The sequence below is a fragment of the Schistocerca gregaria genome, chromosome 2 (genome assembly GCF_023897955.1).
Source record: "Schistocerca gregaria isolate iqSchGreg1 chromosome 2, iqSchGreg1.2, whole genome shotgun sequence".
Taxonomy (NCBI): Eukaryota; Metazoa; Arthropoda; class Insecta; order Orthoptera; family Acrididae; genus Schistocerca; species Schistocerca gregaria.
Genome location: NC_064921.1, coordinates 609,872,020 through 609,893,117, shown reverse-complemented (window position 1 = coordinate 609,893,117; position 21,098 = coordinate 609,872,020). Strand labels below are relative to the sequence as shown.

At 39.6% G+C, this 21,098-nt stretch overlaps 1 protein-coding gene across 1 annotated transcript; it reads right to left on the bottom strand.

The window, feature by feature from the left end:
* Positions 1-11,656: 11,656 nt before the first annotated feature.
* LOC126335896 (uncharacterized) lies at positions 11,657-12,065 on the bottom strand. Its single transcript, XM_049999369.1, has 2 exons — positions 11,914-12,065; positions 11,657-11,816 (listed from the first exon to the last, which is right to left on the bottom strand). Exons 1-2 carry the CDS (start codon positions 12,063-12,065, stop codon positions 11,657-11,659), a joined length of 312 nt encoding a protein of 103 aa, XP_049855326.1.
* Positions 12,066-21,098: the final 9,033 nt, after the last annotated feature.

Here is a 21,098-nt window from a genome sequence, read left to right as displayed (position 1 = left end):
TGTCCAATAGTGCACAGTATGACCTCACTAGGAAAGATGCTAGAATGCATGGTCACCTGGCATCTGACTAGGATCCTAGAATTATTAGACCTACTTAGTCTGTCCCAGTGTGAGTTTCAGAGGTATTGTCCAACTCTCACATGCTGGAGCTGGGAATACAAGAACCTTTCTTAGACAGACTGCACCTCATAGATAGCTTTTTCAATCATGAGAGAGCCTATGACGCTGCTAGGAAGCATCACATCTTGTGACAGCTTCACAAAATGGGCTTCCAAGGGTGACTACCACTATTCATGCAGTATTTTCATCCCAGATGATATTTTTGAAATTGTGTTGGTGATGCTCTTTCAGAGCGATTCAAGCAAGAGAATGGTGTCCCTCAGGTATCTGTTTCAAGTGTGACTCTACTATTGTCATCAATGGTATTACAACCATGGTTGAGTCTCCTATCTGTTGTTCATCATTTGTGGACAACTTTGCTGGGTTCTGTTCTTCCTCCACCTTTGCAATGACCACTTGTCAGTTGTAACTAATGATATGATGTTCAGAGGAGTGAGCAAATAGTGCATATTTTAATTTCCCCAGAGAAATATATTTGCATTAATTTCAATTGTTTTTGTCACCCTTTAACGTTTGTATTCTTGGAATGAGAGATTCTGTTCTCAATTTTACAAGTTCAGTGGGCTTTTTGTGTATCACATTTAATGAGCAGCTGACATGGTTATCACATCTGAAGAATATTAAGGTCCAGGTTTAAGGGCATTGAGTACTTTAAAATATACACGGTTTGCAAAATTCTGATTCAATCTCTAAGGAAAAAGTCACTGATTGGATGTAAGCTGAGTGACAAAAGCTACATATTTTCTCTGTGTGTAATACGATGTTCCAGGATATCTGATGATGGCAATGTCTGAAACTTGTAATAAATGTAGCTTGCATCCAGTCAATGACTTTTTCCTCTGTAACCTGTTTGCCATGTTGCACACTGCACATATCTTTTTAATATAGTCACATATCTCCTTCATGACTTTATGTTACAGCTATGATACTTTAAAATCTCTCAGCCACAGGTCATGGGGGAGAAGATCAAACATGTCTGTTCCAGTTCCACAAGGCATCTGTGTGATCCTGCCTTGACTATGGATGTATGGTTTATAGCACAGATAGATCTTAAGATCATCTGTGCTGTTCGCCATCAGACGGATTCAGTTGGCAGCAGGAGCACATATGGTAAGCCCGATTCCCAGCCTCTGTGTTGATGCTGGTGAACTATTGCTTGTCATCCAGTGACAGACCTGCATCATGTATCAGTATCCAGCCTATTCTCCAACCCACAGTCCTCAGCATTCTATACCATTTGTTGCCCTCCAGTAAAGCAATTCAGGATTTGATTGTGGCAGGACTTAGTAGCTCTTAATGCAGACCATAATTCTGTGTTTCATAATGGTTGGAGCAATTCGCTCCCCTGGTTAATGAGGAGACCAAGAATTATTTTATATTTATCCATGTACAAAAAGAATTTTACTACAGGCTATGTTTTCAAATTGATGTCCTCAGAAGTTTATCTGAGCAATGTGACTGTATGATTGTTTACACTGATGGGTCAAAACAAGGTAAATCCATCAGTTGCCCTGTGTTATGAATATGATCTTAAGATTTGCTTACCTGGTACATTTTCAATAAATGATGCTGAATTATATGTGATCTTGGGGGTGCTGGAGTGGATGTGGTGTCTTGCTGTTGCCAAATTCCTCATCTGCATCGATTTCCTTCAAGCTATCCATCATATGTATACAGCAGAAAAGTATCTTCAGCTGATCCACAACACTCTTTTCCACTTACAGGAGTAGGGCAAAGAGGAGTCATTCTGCTGGGGCATTCAGGGTAATGAAGCAGCAGATGAAGGAGTTACGAATGCCTGCTTAAAAAATGCATTTTCTGAGTGTGCAGACTCAGTACATACATTTACCATGCTGTTAAGGCACAGGGTCAGGCATCTATGGGAGGAGTGGTTAGGCTTGAGAAACAATAAACTGCAGTAGATGAAGCCGATTACATAGCTGTGGTGTCCCTCCTTTTGGCTGCTACATTGAGAGGAAGTACTTTTAATATGCCATTAGATAGGACACTGCTCTCTGATGCACAGATTCCTTATCCCACAGGAGGAACCACAAACATGGAGTACTTGTGGTGTAGAGGTATCTGTGCACCACATTTTAGTAGAATGTGTTTTGTACCATGCCATTTGGGCTGCTTCCATTTTACCAGCTGACCTGCCTTCTATTTTAGGAGGCAATGGACTAAATGTGGTCCATGTTTTAAGACTATATGATGCCTGATCTTCTCAGCAGTATCTTAGGCAAAAGATTTTAATGTATTTCCAGGGTGATTGCTTCATCTATTATTATCCCACTTATCAATAATGCAGAGTTCCCTGGTCCACAATTTTAGATGCTGTGTGTAGTCTGTGTATTTCAGACACAAATTGTTTTGAACTATGTATTCTGTGTGTGTGTGTGTGTGTGTGTGTGTGTGTGTGTGTGTGTGTGTGTGTGTGAGAGAGAGAGAGAGAGAGAGAGAGAGACCCAACTTGACTGAGGATTACATTTTATACAGGGTGACACAGAATAACAGGAATATCTTAAATGAGTAGAGCAGCCATAGGCAGGTACCAGCACTGTGGGTTTGTGACAGTTAGTGAGTAAACAGTCCGCCACTTCAGTAATCATGGATCAGTGGAAAGGAAAACAGCGTGCGTTAGCCATAAAAATGTTTTATAAAAAGAATGATAGTTTGGTAGTGGCGCAGAGGGAGTTTTGACATTTTTATAATTTAGGATGTCATGATGCCGATCTGTTGAAACATGCAATAAAATGTTGGATTAATAACTTTGAAGAGATTGGATGTGCCCTCAAGAAGAAACCAACAGGATGACTAAGAAGTGTGTGTTCTCCAGTGAACATTGATGTTGTACTCATACCTGAGTACAACATTGAACAATTCATGGACATAGTTGACTCCATGGATCTGTTAATTGAGGATATGAAAAGTGAAAATAAGTGGAATCATGCAGGTTTTAACCAGCAGAAAGCTGATTACAGCTGCAGTAATAATAACCCAATATCAAATGGTAATGGGAACAGACAATAATACAGACAACCAAATCAGGGACCAAACAATAAACACTAATCAAAACAGAAAAAGGCATCATGACAGGTGCATGAGTAATGGTTACAATGGTAATGGTAATCTGCAGTGGCAGAATAACTGGAACCAGTGGTGCGGATGTAACTAACCACCAGCACAGTGGCAACAAAATGAAGTGCCACAGTGGAATTCAAATTCAGGTCCACAACAAACAAGGCTGGAGGCTATAACTGCCCACCACATAATCAGAACAATGCAACACATCAAACAGCACAATCAGGAGGAAGGACGGCCAATCCAACCATAGTACCAACAACCAAAATCATAGTGTGATGATAGTGGAGGTGACAGATAACTGTCAACCTAGTGTCTGTTACCCGCCAGACTAAAGACAGCTGCAATCCGCTCACCATTGTTGGCTGTGAGATGGTGTAGTGATGGCACATTCTATAATTACAATAACAATCTCTATATGCTGAGGTATAATGACGGGGTGAAAATAGAGGAGGAATTAGTAAGTGTACCTCAAAAAAGTAAACAAACAGATCAAGATGTTGTGCAAGTGGTATTACAAGCCGAAATATACAGTGCACCAATTCAAATAATAGTAGACACAGGTGTGTCAACTAACGTCCTGAGTTTAGAACTTTACAAGTACATAAGCCAAAACAATCATATACCTGTATTGCCTGTAAAAAATTGTCGAGTGACAGGTGCTATTCGTGCACAATCCCAAATAATAAAGCACCAGGTGCAAGCTGAATTTGTTACAGGAAATGGAGCAATAAGAAGCTCGTTCCTTCTTGTTAAAGGATTGATGGTCACTTGCATTCTGGGAATAGAATTTTACACCAGAGGGATGCAAAAATCAACCTCTTGTACAGTGGATTGGGCATTATGAACAAGGGTGAATGTGTGACATTACCAATGTTAAAAACACGAGAAATGCACGGAAAATATTGCCATATCTTTCAGGTTAGATTTGAGTGCGTACATGTTATGAACTTGTACTCATACTTGTGTGGAAGGAAAGAATATTATAATGAATCTATTATCGAAGACAGTGAAGAGAAAAGAAATCTGATAAACATGAAGGTCATGGAATCAGAATATTTGTAAGTGGCGCAACAGAATGAATTAACTCAGCTGCTCATACGTTATGAGAATGTGTTCTCAGAGAAACCAGTACTATAAAAGACTCTACACTCATAACATTGAGGTAGTGCCTCATGATACATTTTGCCATGCCAACTACACAGTCCCATGGTCCAAAAAGGAGACAGTGACTAAAGAGATAAGAAAGATGCTCAAATGGGAGATAATCGAACCATCTTTATCTCCTTATAGTAGTCCGCTAGTTGTAGTAGCAAAGGCGGATGGTAGTATGCATCTTGTACTCGGCGCACAGGATATCTATAAAATCAAAGATTTGCTGAATAGAGCAGTGTTAAAATTTGTAAATAGTAGATTAAGTTTGTAGTATATTTGTCATATTTAGATGTTGTATATTTAAATTTAGTATGTAAGAAAAGTTATGCACAAAGAGTTGTGTCATATGATTCATTTCTGTAGAGGTTAAAAATACCATTACCATGACAATAATTTCAGTTTTGAAGGAATAGTAAAAGTAGGTTAAAGAATGTTTTAAAATCGTATTCAAGGATATGCAACAACATACAAAGCTGAATGAATTTCTATTAGTGTGTATAAAATGTTTTAATTGTAATAGTAATGAGGCTTGTAGAAGCAAATATTGTGTATTGTGTTCTCAGTATGAGACACCAATTGATCCTAATTTGCTGCAGAACATGAGTGTAAGGTGTGTATAACACCAAGGATACCTCATATGTTGCGGGCAAAGAATGACTTATAATTAGTAAATGTGAGTAATGCTAGGCCCTGTTAAGGTGTAATTTTCATGCGAAGGCAGAGATATTTTCATGAGTTTATCGAGTAATTTCAATTCCTAATCAACTGACAGCCTAGGAACTTGCACACTAGGCCTAGGTTGCAAAATGAATAAATAATATTTCAGGCAAAGTTTTTGTAAACTCAAGCCTGGCTCTCCAAGGCAAGTAGGCACTCTATAAGCAGACATGACATGCGACTTACCTCAGATCAGACACAAGTACAATGTATGTAATTGATTTTCTAATTTATATTGACTATTCCTAGATAATACTTTCATTGTAGGGCAAAATCAGTAATTGTCTCATAAATTTGGGAACATTATATAAGTGTTTATTTGGCTCTATTCAAAAACATGTTAGCAAAGCTGGCTCTTAATTACATCCAAATTAATTGACAGTTTTGCTCAAAGTATTGGTGGCGTGCTTCTATTTGTTAATTTCATGATTTAAACAAATGATTCAGCTTAACCATTGTAATGGAAGAAACTGTTAAGAAGAACCAATTTTTCGATGTATTCAGTTAATTTAATGAGTTAAGTTTCAATTGTAATTTCTGTAAAATAAACTTTGAACAATGTATAGTTTCAGCACCTATTATTGTGAAGATATGTAAGGACCCAATCTTTGGTGACGAGACAGTTAGTCCACAGCTCAGTTTCAGACAAGAAACCTGTGTTGGTTAGAACAGTAACAATGCTTCAACTTAACTGTGAAGTAAGTGTTACACAATTAGGCCATGTATTTGTAGATGTTCAATAGTAAACTATTGCACCAATATGTGGAGGTTTGCCTGCAAATGATTAATCAGGCTTTTGAAAAGTTTAAACAATAGTGCACTGGCCATATACATATACCTGTGTATTACGGGGGGGGTTGTGGACAGTGAAAGTAAAAGACTGTGAAATGCAACTGTGCATCTGTTGGCTAAATCGATTTCAGTAGACTGTAGTTGCACTTCCACCCCCTATTTTTTCAGCTAGTACATTGAGACCAAGGACAATCAACAAGGAAATAAAAGAAAGCAGGGAACGCCATCACAAGTTCCATCAGGATACAAAGTTTCAACAATGCATGTTTTATGTGTGATCTGAAGGAGTAAAATATGGTCAAGTAAAGCCTGCAGATCAATCTTCACACATATTAATTGCTTTATTTCCAATCTTAAGTTGATGTTTTGTTCTTTAAAAAGAACCTCAATTGTACCCTCAATTTGTAGAGTTTGTGAGGTATTAAAAGAAGAGTACTCAACTAACAGGCAACCAAAATCTTTAACATGCCCTAGCACTTTTTCCTGACAATGTTCATGAGAAAATTAGAAGAGAAGTATTTTGAGGAAGCAGCACGCAGGACCCATTTGACAGATGTGAAGGATGTGCTGAAAGGCACTGAAAAATTGAAGCTTAAGGAGAGCTTAGCCAAAAAACACCATGCGGAACAAGCAGTAGCAAACAAGAGATATGGTTTTGCAACAAAATATGCAGCTCTTGTGTCCATTGGCATAGAACATTCCATTTCTGTTTGCAAATATTTGCAGAATGCTCACAGGTACAGCTTCATTTATATGGAAATGCTTAACATTGTTTGTTTCAACAGTTTTAGGAGTGAGTGACTGTAGAGCAGTGGACTTTGAATGGCGAATAAAAACTATTTTGACATCGATACACTTTTATATTGTTTGCAAAACTTAACTTTCACTAAAAATACGGGGAAAAAGCTCAATATTCACAGATGCTGGAAATATGTAATCCAGATGTTTCAGGCTCTCATTAAAAGTTAGTACCGTATTTAAATCTTGGGTAGTGTTCCTAAAAAATTTTGAAAAGCCATAAAAATAGCCAGCATTTTAAAAAATGGCAAGGTTTACATGGTACAATAATAACAAAGAATCATGTAGGAAATAAATAAAAAATCCTGAAATTGTTTTCAAGAAGGAAAATCGAACTCTACTAAAATTAAATGTAATGTTTACAATCTCTGAATAATCTGAACATTTCATCTGTGCCTGTCATAATGAAGATAATTAACATATTCTTCAACAGTATTATAAAAGCTTGTATGTGTGCTTTCTACTTCAAAAGAAGTCCCTTTGGATGAGAGCTAAAATGTATAGCAGTCTGTTTGTTGTGCCTGTCTGTGACTCATCTCCTCTATATGGTGAGTAGCAATCTAACCTTATAATAATATTGTTGTTATTTCATCCTGGACTTTCCACCGTTTAACATATTCTTCAACTTAACAGCTGTGACATGGAGTAACTCATTTAAAAGCAAAATCAGGTGTAGTCTCTGTAACTACTCAGTGGTTCATTCTTGCAAGGTGCTGGCTTTTGTTGCTGGTTATTACCAATTTATTTGTTCTTCTTAGTCATGACTAGAAATGATCCCAGAGGTATAGAAAAGTAAATCACCAGACTTTAATAATTGGTAAGTTACTGGTAAACTTCAGTTTGTCAACAAAAGAGACTGCTTACAAAACACCTATATTGCCCACACTGGAATACTGAACAAGTGGATAGGAACCATATAAGGTTGGATCAGCTCACATGTTTAGCATATCTGAAGTAGGATTGACACAAATGGTTCAAGGCTTGTTTTTTTAATGTACTTTACTATACTGACATTTTATATGTACACAATACTGCTTGCACCATATCGCATTAGCAGTACATCTGATCATTACACATTTTAACAACACATCATGGTAATGGGAAACTGTCTTTTTAATTTGTTTAGTCTCTTTTGTACAGTTAGTTGCTCACAAAAAAATGAAGATGTGAGTTAAACCACCTGGTGTTGAATGACATATACAATTTGGGGAGTCTTTGCTGCACATCTTGTGGAGTTGATTGGTTCTTTCTGTAATGAAAATGCATCGTTATCATCATCTGAGATATCATCTGTGTCATATCTGGTCTATAAACCAATATTTTCTGTGAAGGTGGAGGTTGCACATTATAGTTCTACCAGCCTTTCTGTTATAGCATTTGTTCTCACTCTGTGTTTCCCTGCATGCTATTCTCTTGCTCTAAGTTCAGGAGTGTGGCTGACTTAATTGAAATCAGTGATAAGCAAATGCTCGTTATGTATTTGCTGCTCTGTGAGTGCATTCAAGCACTTGTTTTAGTTGAACCTTTATATGATGGAATTCAGAGAAATGTAATAACATTCCATACTGCTGCAGCTCATCCACCTTCAGTATTACGTGGCTACGTAAATGCTGTTTTCCCCCGTGTATTGCCAAACTGTTGAGATTTTTATAAGTAAACTTAATGAATTTGTAGTTAATTTCTCAAAGTTAGTGATTTATTTCTACCTATCACATTAATACTCTCACAGAATATCACAACACATAGAATTGTACATGTTACAGAATATTTATGTACATTGTTACTGTGCTTGTCATCATGGTGTGATGCTCTACATGACACCTCCTCCCCTCCCCCAGTGCAATGGTATCAGTGGTACCCACTTCTCATGGGGGAAACTACACTCGATGTCACTTTGTTCGTTACAGCACCCACTGGTTGTATCTTGTCAGTGTCATGTTGGCCATGTGTAATTTCAGGTACTGCATCTCTATTTTAGATGGTCATAGGGCCAGCTATCTATGTTGCATGTTGTATGTTGTAGAAGGTAGGTTTCAATTTTTCAAATGCATACCTGTGATGCCTGTCTGTGTTGTTGCTTCTACGAAGCACTTTATATCACCCTTCATATGGCCGCTGCAGTGGCTTGCACACAATGTCATTCCATATGAATACATGGTTTCATGGTGAAAATTATCAAACTATCAGTTTAATAAGTCACAGCTGCAAAATACTAACATGAATTCTTTACAGATGAATGGAAAAACTGGTAGTAGGTGACCTCAGGGAGGATCAGTTTGGATTCCGTACAAATATTGGAACATGTGAGACAATACTGACACTAAGACTTATCTTAGAAGATAGATGAAGGAAAGACAAACCTACATTTCTAGCATTAGTAGGATTAGATAAAGCTTTTGACAATGTTGTCTGGAATACGCTCTTTCAAATTCTGAAGGTGGCAGGGGTAAAATACAGGGAGCGAAAGGCTATTTACAGTTTGTACAGAAACCAGATGGCAGTTATGAGAGTCAAGGGGTGTGAAAGGGAAGCAGTGGATGGGAAGGGAGTGGGACAGGGTTGTAGCCTATCCCTGATGTTATTCAATTTGTATATTGAGCAAGCAGTAAAGGAAACAAAAGAAAAATTCGGAGTAGGTATTAAAATCCACGGAGGAGAAATAAAAAACTTTAAGGTTCGCCGATGACATTATGATTCTGTCAGAGACAGCAAAGGACCTGGAAGAGCAGTTGAACGGAATGGACAGTGTCTTGAAAGGATGATATAAGATGAACATCAACAAAAGCAAAACAAGGATAATGGAATGTAATCGAATTAAGTCGGTGATGCTGAGGGAATTAGATTAGGAAATGAAACACGTAAAGTAGTAAATGAGTTTTGCTATTTGGGGAGCAAAATAAGATATGGTGGTTGAAGTAGAGAGGATATAAAATGTAGACTGGCAATGGCAAGGAAAGCGTTTCTGAAGTAGAGAAATTTGTTAACATCAACAGTAGGTTTAAGTATCAGGAAGTCATTTCTGAAAGTATTTTTATTGAGTGTTGCCATGTATGGAAGTGAAACATGGACGATAAATAGTTTGGACAAGAAGAGAATAGAAACTTTCAAAATGTGTTGCTACAGAAGAATGCTGAAGATTAGATGAGTAGATCACATAATTAATGAGGAAGTATTGAATAGGACTGGTGAGAAGAGAAGTTTGTGGCACAACTTGACTAGAAAAACAGATCGGTTGGTAGAACATGTTCTGAGGCATCAAGGGATCACCAATTTAGTATTGGAGGGCAGTGTGGAGTGTAAAAATTTTAGAGGGAGACCCAGAGATGAATACACTAAGCAGATTCAGAATGATGTAGGTTGCAGTAGGTACTGGGAGATGAAGAAGCTTGCACAGGATAGAGTAGCATGGAGAGCTGTGTCAAACCAGTCTCAGGACTGAAGACCACAACAACAACAACAACAACAACAACAACATGGTTGTAGCTGGAGAGGTCTTTGGATATGAGTAGGTGTCATCCACATTGCTCTCTAGGTGTCAATGGCCAAAGTTGTTGGATGTGTGATTGCAATTTGCTGACAAACTTTGATGCATCAACCGCATCATCCTTCACATTATATATTATGCATGAACTCCCCTGGTAGGTGCAGTATTTGTTTGTACACTAATTCAGCTGCTGTAGTCTTCAGGTTGCTCTTAAATGATGAATGGAGACCAAGGAGCACAGCGGGTAATGTCTTCATCCAATTTTGTGTTGCATGACGATGAAGAGCTGATGTGGATTGGTGATGCAGATGTCCTACTATTCCCTTCACTGCCAGATGAAAGCAGTAGTATGAATACACTCATTGTCCAACTAACTGGCTAATGTTTTGAATAGGTTTGCCTCAAATTGGTATCCTTGAGTTGTTGTAATGCATGATGGTGTGCCATACCAGGCAATCCATCCATGGAAAAAGCAATGTGCTACCATCTTGACTGTAATGTCCATCATAAAGAAAGCTTCAGGTGCTCTTGAAAATTGATCCATGATCATGAGACAGTAGCTATAGCCTTCTGATACTGGAACGGGGCCCACAATGTCTGTATGAATATGTTAAAAAGCACTGACTTGGCAGCAGAAATGTGCCTAATGGTGCCTTGACATGCCGAATGATCTGATTTTTCTGGCACTCCATCTCTTACAATTTACATCCATTTCTGGCCAGACAAAACTCTGACTAATTCACAGTGTCCCATGCACTGGGATGAGTCAGGGTGCGCATTTATGCAACTGCTTGTGATCAAAACTGGTGAGTTAAGAATGGTTGTATTTCTATGCCAGACACATCACAGTACATTATGATTTTTGTTTCCGGGACAGTCATGCATTGTAATGTTAATCCCACTGGGTTATCCAATAACTTTTATAGCTCATCATCATGCTGCTGCAGTTGAGCTAGGACCTTGTAATCAATTGCAATGATTATAGCTTCAACACCTGTGTGAACATCTGCTGGCATTTTGACTTTCCTTACACATAGAATATGTGAGTCATAAACTGGCTAATATAGTCCAAATGTTGAAGTTGTTTTGGTGATGCTTTCTCTTGGTTCATACTGGAAGTGTATGTCAGTGGCTTATGATCCATGTATGGGGTAAAGTGTCAGCCTTCTAACAAATGCCGGAACTTCCTAACTGTGGCATATATTTCTTGATCATAATTTGCCCAGCACTGCTATGCCAGTGACAACTTGCAACTGAAGAATACAAGTGGCTGCCAATTATATTCCACTTGCTGCTGAAGTACGATGCCAATAACGGTAGCTGATTGCATCAACCCTGAGCACAAGTGGGGCTTGTGATACTGGGTGAGCTAATTGTGTAGCCTCTGCTATTGCCGTTTTTACAGCTCAGAAAGTAGTATGTGTTTTTTTTTTGCCCATTGCTCTCTATGATTTGGCTTTGGTGCACCCTTCAGAAGTTCATTCAAGGGGCTGTTATTAGTGCATAATTTCATATAAATCGATGATAGAAATTAGTGATGTCAAGAAAATGATGTAGCTCCTTAATTGTAACAGGACAGAAGTATTTAAATGTGGATTCCCACTTATCTTTAGGAGGTTGGATGGCATGGATGTTGATTGTATATACCAGAAACTGAACCTCTGTTGCCCTAAAGGTACATTTTGCAGGGTCAATAACCAGACCTTGCATACATAAATGATCAAATATCTTCTTTAAATGTACTAGATGTTCCACTTTTGACACACCCCATCACTAAAGTGTCATCTATGTAGACATAACAGAAATCCAGATGTCTTTTGATTTTGTCCATAATGTGTTGAAATGTCTGCACCACATAACAGAATCCAAAAAGCATTCTCAAAAACTCAAAAATACCAAAGGGCATTGTTACAGCCATCTTGTGTATGTCTTCTGGTGCAACAGGAATTTGATAGTACACTCACACTAAGTTGAGAATATTGTCTTACCATGTGTGTTGAAAATGAAATCTTGGATCTGCAGCACCAGGCAGGAATGGTCCTTGCATTGATTTGGCAGTAATCAACATGCGAGCACACTCCATAATTCTTCCTTGACGCCGTGAGTTATGGGGCAACCCAAGTGCTACTGGAACCTTGACAGATGCCATGTGTCAGGATGCTACAGAATTCCTGCTCCATGGCTTTTAATTTTTCTGATATTAGACGCCAAGGATGTGCACTGACAGGTGGTCCTGGTGTGGTAAGGATATGATGTCCTGTGGTACCACAGTGTGCCATCATTTTCTGATCTCTAGGCACTTCCATAACAGGTTTATGTATGGGGTATCCCCTCAAATCATGAGTACTGTTGTCTGAGTGACACAGCATACCTTTTCTCAGCTATCCCGTTTAGTAGAATCTATCAGTGGTTGCTGATGTCATGGGTTGGCAACAAGGCCATAAAATGATAAGAAAGGAGCTCTCAGAATAGACTGTGACACCTCTGCAACTGTAAACCGCCATTCAAATCTGTGATATAATCAAAGATTGAGTACCAGTATCATGCACCCATTTGTCCTGATCTTGGAGATGTTGGTGGCGAGTAGGCAGTAATCGTTGCAGTATGGTGGCTGGGATACTGGATGGTAGTTTTGTGAATCACTTCTACCTTGTAGCAGCTTTTGCCCACAATTTCTCCTTGACGTAACTGAACAAACTTTGCTTTTGATATTTCTGTTTGTTTTCCACCCCTTTCTCTAACATATGATGTCTTAAAAAGACCACATGTGGCCAAATCAGTAATAAATTCTGATCACTTTCATATTATACTCCTAGTTCCACTCCAGATGTTTAGGGCAAGCAAATACAACTGTAATAAAACCATTTGAGAACATTATTCTACAAGGGTTAAAGAGGAGCTGATCAATTTCTGTTCTCACTTTCCAGGATGCATGGCACATGGCTCATTAATGGACAGTTTGGAGGGAACAAATTTCATAACCTTTCCATGGAAAACTGTTCCCCACCCCTGCATAAAGCAGCCCACAATACAGTGGAAATAATCTGAGTCAAAAAGCTAATCCTCCTGCATGTCAACATTGATTGGCAGGAAATGGCAAAAGAATAATCATGGACTTTCGAGAAGAGTGTCAGACCTGGGTTTCCAGGAAATGAAATAGACAGTCACTGAACAGGATGCTGATGCCAAGCCGTGAGTACTGAATGGTTTTCCAACAGTCTTGTGGTTATGAAGGGCTGCTAGCTGTTTCCAGAGGGTTGGTGGTCTTGGTAGTCAAGCGAATAGACGTATTGTGGGAACAGGCAAATGGAAAAAAAGTGGTCAAGGAATTGAGAAAATACTATTTTTTTTGTATGACAGAAGTGGTATTGAGAACAAGACTGTCTGCATGTATACATCATAGATATTTGAAACTTAAAAATGTCTTGGGAACCATATAGTTTCATTTGATTCTTAAAAAGACTGAATATCCACTGAACAGAACTGTGATGATGTCTTAACACCTACAATACATCCCATAATGAATAGCACTGAATTAATGTTTCCTACAATTAAAATTATCCATAAATATATGCAAAATTAAGACATAATACCTGCCTCAGTTACAGTCAGTGGTATTCCCCTCTATCTTTGTATTAATGTCATGCACTCAAAGCCATCTTTCTTCATACTGTTTTATTGTTCTAGCCTGAGAAAGTGTTCTTTCCCACCTCATTTCTCCGAAAAATGTGCATCATCTGCCACAATGACATTCACCCAACACTTGGGGATTAAATGTGTTTTGTGTTCAGACACTTTGACTATCTAGTGGCTCAGATGGAAATCATTAAGGCCAGCCACTTTCAGCGTCATTGTCCACATGACCGAACATTGCAGCTACCCACCATGAACTGTGCTGCAGTGACGGGTCATGTTCTGTCTGGCCAAGCCTTTAGAAAGCAAACGTGTCAACAACAGAGTGAAAATATTTTTGGAAGTTGTTTTGTGTATTGATGCGTGGTGCTAATGTGACTGACATTTGGTGAAAAGTCAAGAGGTTCAAGACAGAAGATTTGCTCACACTGGTCTTATGGGCCAGTTTTCACCATCAAAAATCTGGAACAGGTTGTCAAAACACTACTCGAATGGTGTCTGGAACACAATTTCTTACTGCCTAACACTAAAAATTATTTAATAAAGAAAAAAAGGCTTTTGATTATTATGTAATAGAAACAACTGGCATCTGGGTTGCATTTTTCCAGCACAGCTTCCTCATCACAGTCCTCTTTGATCTCTCATATATGTATGTTAATCCACGGATTCCTGTACTGATACATGAAATTGATGCTCCTAGGATTTCAGATACCTTCATCACAGGCATCAATGGCTGCTTTACCCTTGATGCACATTCCATACAGAACAATACAAGCTCTTTGTCAAGGAATGGTCTTCAGTCCAGTACTGTGTATTATATACAGGGTGGTCAGAAACAGTCTGGAAAGCTCGTAAGGATGTTGCAGGATAGTTTATGCTGAGACATAACTGTCAAGAAAAAAAATTTGTGAATTGCCCCATTTCAAAGTTGACTAGCATTGAAGTGAATCAATAAAACCTTTGAATGTGCAAATTCAAATAAGTTAGTTCTTCTCATAGTGTAGATGATAGTGCATGAGACTGCTCGGCCTTTGGTTCAGTTTTGACCTTACTGCTGTCCTGTGTCTAATTTTTGTACTGCTCTAATCAAACAAAGGAAAATCCAAAATGGTAACAATATTATGAAAAGGAAAGTTGCTAAAAGTTGCTACTCATTGTATAGCGGAGATGCTCAGTTGCAGATAGGTGCAACAAAAAGACTGTCACAAATAAAACTTCCAGGCATTAAGGCCTTTTTCAACAATAGATCACACACACACACACACACACACACACACACACACACACACACAACACAACACAGTGAGGTTTCAGTTGCCTAAGACTGCAGTCATGTATGTGAGTTCTATTTGCATGACTGTGTGTGAGTCTTTTTATCGTGCCTGTCTGTGACTCTGCATCTCCTCTTTTATATTGCTCTCTTTTTCAGTTCCAGGAAAAAAATGAAAAGAACACATTTGGTGACACTGTCACTGGCAGGCAGTTTGAATTTGAGCCACATTGGCTAATTTCAATAATAATTAGCTCAGAAATGCCACAATGTATGATTTTTTCTTAACAATTATTTTTCAGTACAACCTACTCCACAACACAATTACAAGCTTTTCAGGCTATTTCTGATCACCCCATATATGGCAGATATTGAAATTTCTATAGCATCACCTGTTAAATTACAGGATGCTTAAAAAAGAATGACCTGACTTTAAAACTCCATGTTTATTGATAAAAACATAGCACTAACATGGGATGGATTACAAAAACAAAATATTAAAGTTTTAGCTATACTAATACAAATGCTCTGTGTGTCCACCAGCAGCAGCACAAACAATGTCTAGATGATACCTAAATTCCTCATAAACTTTACACATAAAGGGCAAATGAACACATTATCCTTCATGTATCCCAACAAGCAAAAATCACATGTGGTCATGTCTGGTGATCAAGGTGGCCAAGAATGCAGGACAATGTCTTGGGGTCCTGTGCACCCTATCCAGCATTGTAGCAGTGTGTCATTGAGAAAATGATGTATATTGTTGTACCAGCATGGTGGAGCTAATATAAAGTCATCAGAGTCCTCTTGAAGTCGTCGAAAAAGCCAATTCTGGAGCATTTGAAGGTAGCTCATTCAAGTCACTGTGTTTCCTCAAAAGAGAATTGCGACGTTGACCTGGATTCTTACCTTTTCATAAGCATCCTGTCTCCTCTCTACCAACAATGAATTTTTTTGGGTGCAGATGGATCAGTGTCAAAATGCTGACAAAAAGCACGCTGAACTGAAATCGCTGACTTACTCTTTGCATACTGCAGCACGCAAGACACCTTCTCTTGAGTGGATGGTATCATACTGTAAACTGACTGCAAACTGAAAAGATGCATTGACTGACATGAAATGGTGATTTTATGAAACTCTAGGTCATGCCTATTCAAATAACACGTATATTCAGGGATGCTGCGACGGCCTTATGATCACTGATTCCCTGTTCTGCACTTACTGATTCGAAAAGTTCAGGTCTTTTTGTTATCAGTAGGTCTAAGATGTTATCTACACGAGTTGGTTCTCTGTTTAATTGCTCGAGGTAATTTTCGGATAGTACACTCAGTACAATGACACTCGATGCTCTGTCCCTACCACCCGTCCTAAACATCCGAGTGTCCCAGTCTATATCAGGTAAACTGAAATCTCCACCTAAGACTATAATATGCTGAGAAAATTTATGTGGAATGTATTCCAAATTTTCTCTCAGTTGTTCTGCCACTAATGCTGCTGAGTCGGGAGGTCGGTAAAAGGAGCCAATTATTAACCTAGCTCAGTTGTTGAGTGTAACCTCCACCCATAATATTTCACAGGAACTATCCACTTCAACTTCACTACAGGAACTACTACTAACAGTGACAAACACGCCACCACCGGTTGCATGCAGTCTATCCTTTCTAAACATCGTCTGTGCCTTTGTAAAAATTTTGGCTGAATTTATCTCTGGCTTCAGCCAGCTTTCTGTACCTATAACGATTTCAGCTTTGGTGCTTTCTATCGGCGCTTGAAGTTCTGGTACTTTACCAATGCAGCTTCGACAGTTTACAATTACAATACCAATTGCTGCTTGGTCCCCACATGTCCTGACTTTGCCCCGCACCCTTTGAGGCCGTTGCCCTTTATGTACTTGCCCGACGCCATCTAACCTACAAAACTGCCCAGTCCACGCCACACAACCCCTGCTACCCGTGTAGCCGCTTGCTGCGTGTAGTGGACTCCTGACCTATCCAGTGGAACCCGAAACCCCACCACCCTATGGCGCAAGTTGAGGAATCTGCAGCCCACACAGTCGCAGAACCGTCTCAGCCTCTGATTCAGACCCTCCACTCGGCTCTGTACCAAAGGTCCGCAGTCAGTCCTGTAGACAATGCTGCAGATGGTGAGCTCTGCTTTCATCCTACTAGTGAGACTGGCAGTCTTCACCAAATCAGATAGACGTCGGAAGCCAGAGAGTATTTCCTCAGATCCATAGCGACACACATCATTGGTGCCTACATGAGTGACCACCTGCAGATGAGTGCACCCTGTACCCTTCATGGCATCCGGAAGGACCCTTTCCACATCTGGAATGACTCCCCCCAGTATGCACACGGAGTGCACATTGGTTTTCTTCCCCTCTCTTGCTGCCATATCTCTAAGGGGCCCCATTACGCGCCTGACGTTGGAGCTCCCAACTACCAGTAAGCCCACCCTCTGCGACTGCCCAGATCTTGCAGACTGAGGGGCAACCTCTGGAACAGGACAAGCAGCCATCTCCGGCCGAAGATCAGTATCAGCCGGAGACAGAGCCTGAAACCGGTTCGTCAAACAAACTGGAGAGGCCTTCCGTTCAGCCCTCCAGAATGTCTTTCGCCCCCTGCCACACCTCGAGACGACCTCCCACTCTACCACAGGTGAGGGATCAGCCTCAATGTGGGCAGTATCCCGGGCAGCCACAGTCATAGTTCGATCGGGAGATGCGTGGGACGAGCTGGCCGTCCCCGACAAACCCCCATCCGGACCTCCACAGTGATGCCCATTGGCAACAGCCTCAAGCTGCGTGACTGAAGCCAACACTGCCTGAAGCTGGGAGTGAAGGGATGCCAACTCAGCCTGCATCCGAACACAGCAGTTGCAGTCCCTATCCATGCTAAAAACTGTTGTGCAAAGAACACCTGAATTAATCTACAGAGAGCACAAACAAATCAACACAAAATTTAAACGGTTGTTAAAATACAAGATTGCTTAGTAAATGCAGTAATGCTGCTACTTGTGCACTTCTGACACACTGCTTGGCGGCGGAAGGAGACTACGCGATTTTACACTATTCAGGTTCTAAAACGCGATGCTACAACTCTCAAATACTATAATACGCTCAAAATTTATGAATTAAACAATGCAAGTACCAAAAACATGCAGAGAAATTAAGAATTAAACTATGTAACAAATGAGTGAGCTAGGAGTATACGACTTTCTGCTGGCAGCTGCTTATCCAACGGCGGCAGGCCTGCCTGTACATAGTAGATAAATTTATATAGTTGAGAAACCTACCTCTAGGGCTCCCAACTGTTCAGAAACTAGCTAATATACATAAAATTTCCTGGAAAAGCTATGGTTTCTCCATGAAAACACAGAGCTCCTTACTGAATAGAAATTACTACTCAAAAGGAACACATCCTGGACAAACCAGCGTTTCAAAATATTTTTTCTAAGTTACTTTTGTTGTACAAAATTCATCTGCTCAACAAACATGAAACAACAAATATCAACAAGTAATGCATGACAGCTACATAAATCCAGTGGGGAAATATGATTAAAATGTTTGTCAAGTGCTCGATCATATGAGAGTACTGTTTTCTCTTGTTCTGGTCTCCAAGCGGAATAATCATACTCCCTCCCTCAAAATACATCAGTGTTAGAACAGAGAGTGTGGCTGCAAACCTCCCATCTCATAGGCCATTTGTATTAGCAAACACCAGTCCCAGTAGCTGAGTGATCAGAGTGACAGAATGTCAATCCTAAGGACCCAGTTCGATTCCCGGCTGGGTCAGAGATTTTCACCATTCAGGGACTGGGTGTTGTGTTGTGTTGTGCTAATCATTGTCATTTCATTGCCATCAATGAACAAGTCACCAAAGTGGTGTCAAATTGAAAGACTTGCATCCGCCGAACGGTTTAACCAACGGGAGGCCCTAGTCACATTAGCAAACAGCTGTTGAAACCTGGTCCCAGTTGCAGGGTGTCTAGTTAACAACTTCCAAGGGGAAAAAATTGTTTTTACTATTTCATATAATGACTGAAAAAAATTAAAAATTTCAAATGCTGTCATAATCTACTCATGAAGAGGCATAATCTTACGTTAAAAGTTTAACACAATAAGTCAATTTACCATCAGAAGATCATTACTTATGAGTTGGATGTGCAGCAGACAACATCTAATATCCATCATAATGGTGGATTTCGATCACCGTAAATGCTGAGGTCATCTCCACAAGTGGGAACTGGAGATTCTTCAATTTTTTCATTTTAGTCAATTTCAAAAGCTTCTTTACCTCACTTATTATTTTTGTGTGTCTACTATCGTGACCAGAAAGTCACTTTTGTGCAGGAAACTAAGTGAGTTAAAACACCAATTTCTCACAAGTATCACTACTATGCTCGCATCAGAAAATATATTTTCTTACAGTATCATCATGGAATTTTTAAAGGACATACATGGAAGCGCCAAAGAAACTGGTATAAGGCATGTGTATTCAAATACAGAGATATGTAAACAGGCAGAATATGATGCTGCAGTTGGCAACACCTATATAAGACAAAAAGTGAGTGGTGCAGGTGTTAGATTGGTTACTGCTGCTACAATGGCAGGTTATCAAGATTTAATTGAGTTTGGAGATGGTGTAACAGTCGGTGCATGAATGATGGGACACAGCATCTACAAGGTAGCAAAGAAGTGAGAATTTTCCCGTACGACAATTTCATGAGTGTACTGTGAATATCAGGAATCTGACAAAACATCAAATCACTGACATTGCTGTGACCAGAAAAAGATCCTGCAAGAACGGGACCAATGACAACTGAAGAGAACCATTCAACATGACAAAAGTGCAATCCTTCCACAAATTGCTGCAGATTTCACTGATGAGCCATAAACAAGTGTCAGCGAGAGTGAACCATTCAACAAAACACCACCGATATGGGCTTTTGGAGCCAAAGGCCCATTCATGTAGCCTTGATGACTGCACGACACAAAGCTTTATGCCTCGCCTGGACGAGTCAAGACCAACATTGGACTGCTGATGACTGGAAACAAGTTGCCTTTCCTGATTAGTCTCATTTCAAATTGTATCGAGTGGATGGATATGTACAGGTATGGAGACAACTTCTGAATCCATGGACCCTGCATGTCAGCAGGGGACTGTTCAAGCTGGTGGAGACTGTAAAGGTGTGGGGCATGTGTAGTTGGAGTGATATGGAACTCCTGATACATCTAGATACATGTCTGACAGGTGACACATATGTAAGCATTGTGTCTGATCACCTGCACCCATTCGTGTCCTTTGTGCCTTCTGACAGACTTGGAAAATTCCAGCAGGACAGTGCAACACCCCACACATCCAGAATTGCTACAGAGTGGCTCCAGGAACACTCTTCAGAGTTTAAACACTTCTGCTGATCACCAAACTTCCAGACGTGAACATTATTAAGCATATCTGGGATGCCTTGCAAAGTGCTGTTCAGAAGAGATCTCCACCCCTTGTACTCTTGCACATTTATGGACAGGCCTGTAGGATTCAGGATGTTATTTCCCTCCAGCATTACTTCAGATCTTAGTCAACTCCATACAATGTCATGTTGTGGCCCTTCTGCATGTTCTTGGGGGCCCTACACGGTATTAGGTATGTGTACCAGTTTCTTTGGCTCTTCAATGTAGTTCAGCATCTGTTCCCAGAGGGAGCTTTTGTAAAATCCCAGTTCAACTGATACTGCTATATGTACATGTTGCTTAATCATAATTTACAGAAGTCATCAAAGGGCCAGAAACTGTATAAAAATTTCATGCCAAACAAATTAGTGTATTTGTGCTATTTCTTTTACCTTTTTTGCCACTCAATAATCTAAAAGAATTGTATTTGCAATTTTCATGGCGTATTACTATGATCTGTTATCATCTATCATATGCTGTGGAAGTACTTAAAAATAAGTCTGATGTATTACCTATGTAGTTAGATGTTGACTGTGCATATTTTTAAAGAACTGGGAGTACTAGCACCTGTGAGTGATTTATGTACCTTACAATATACT

What these genes read in the sequence shown, in the direction of transcription:
- LOC126335896 (XM_049999369.1), bottom strand. Translation starts at nt 12,065, where the DNA reads ATGGCTGTAACAATGCCCTTTGGTATTTTTGAGTTTTTGAGAATGCTT. An exon ending in GATGACACTTTAGTGATGGG is followed by an intron (nt 11,817 to 11,913) that starts GTGTGTCAAAAG and finishes ATGTACCTTTAG; the next exon opens with GGCAACAGAGGTTCAGTTTC.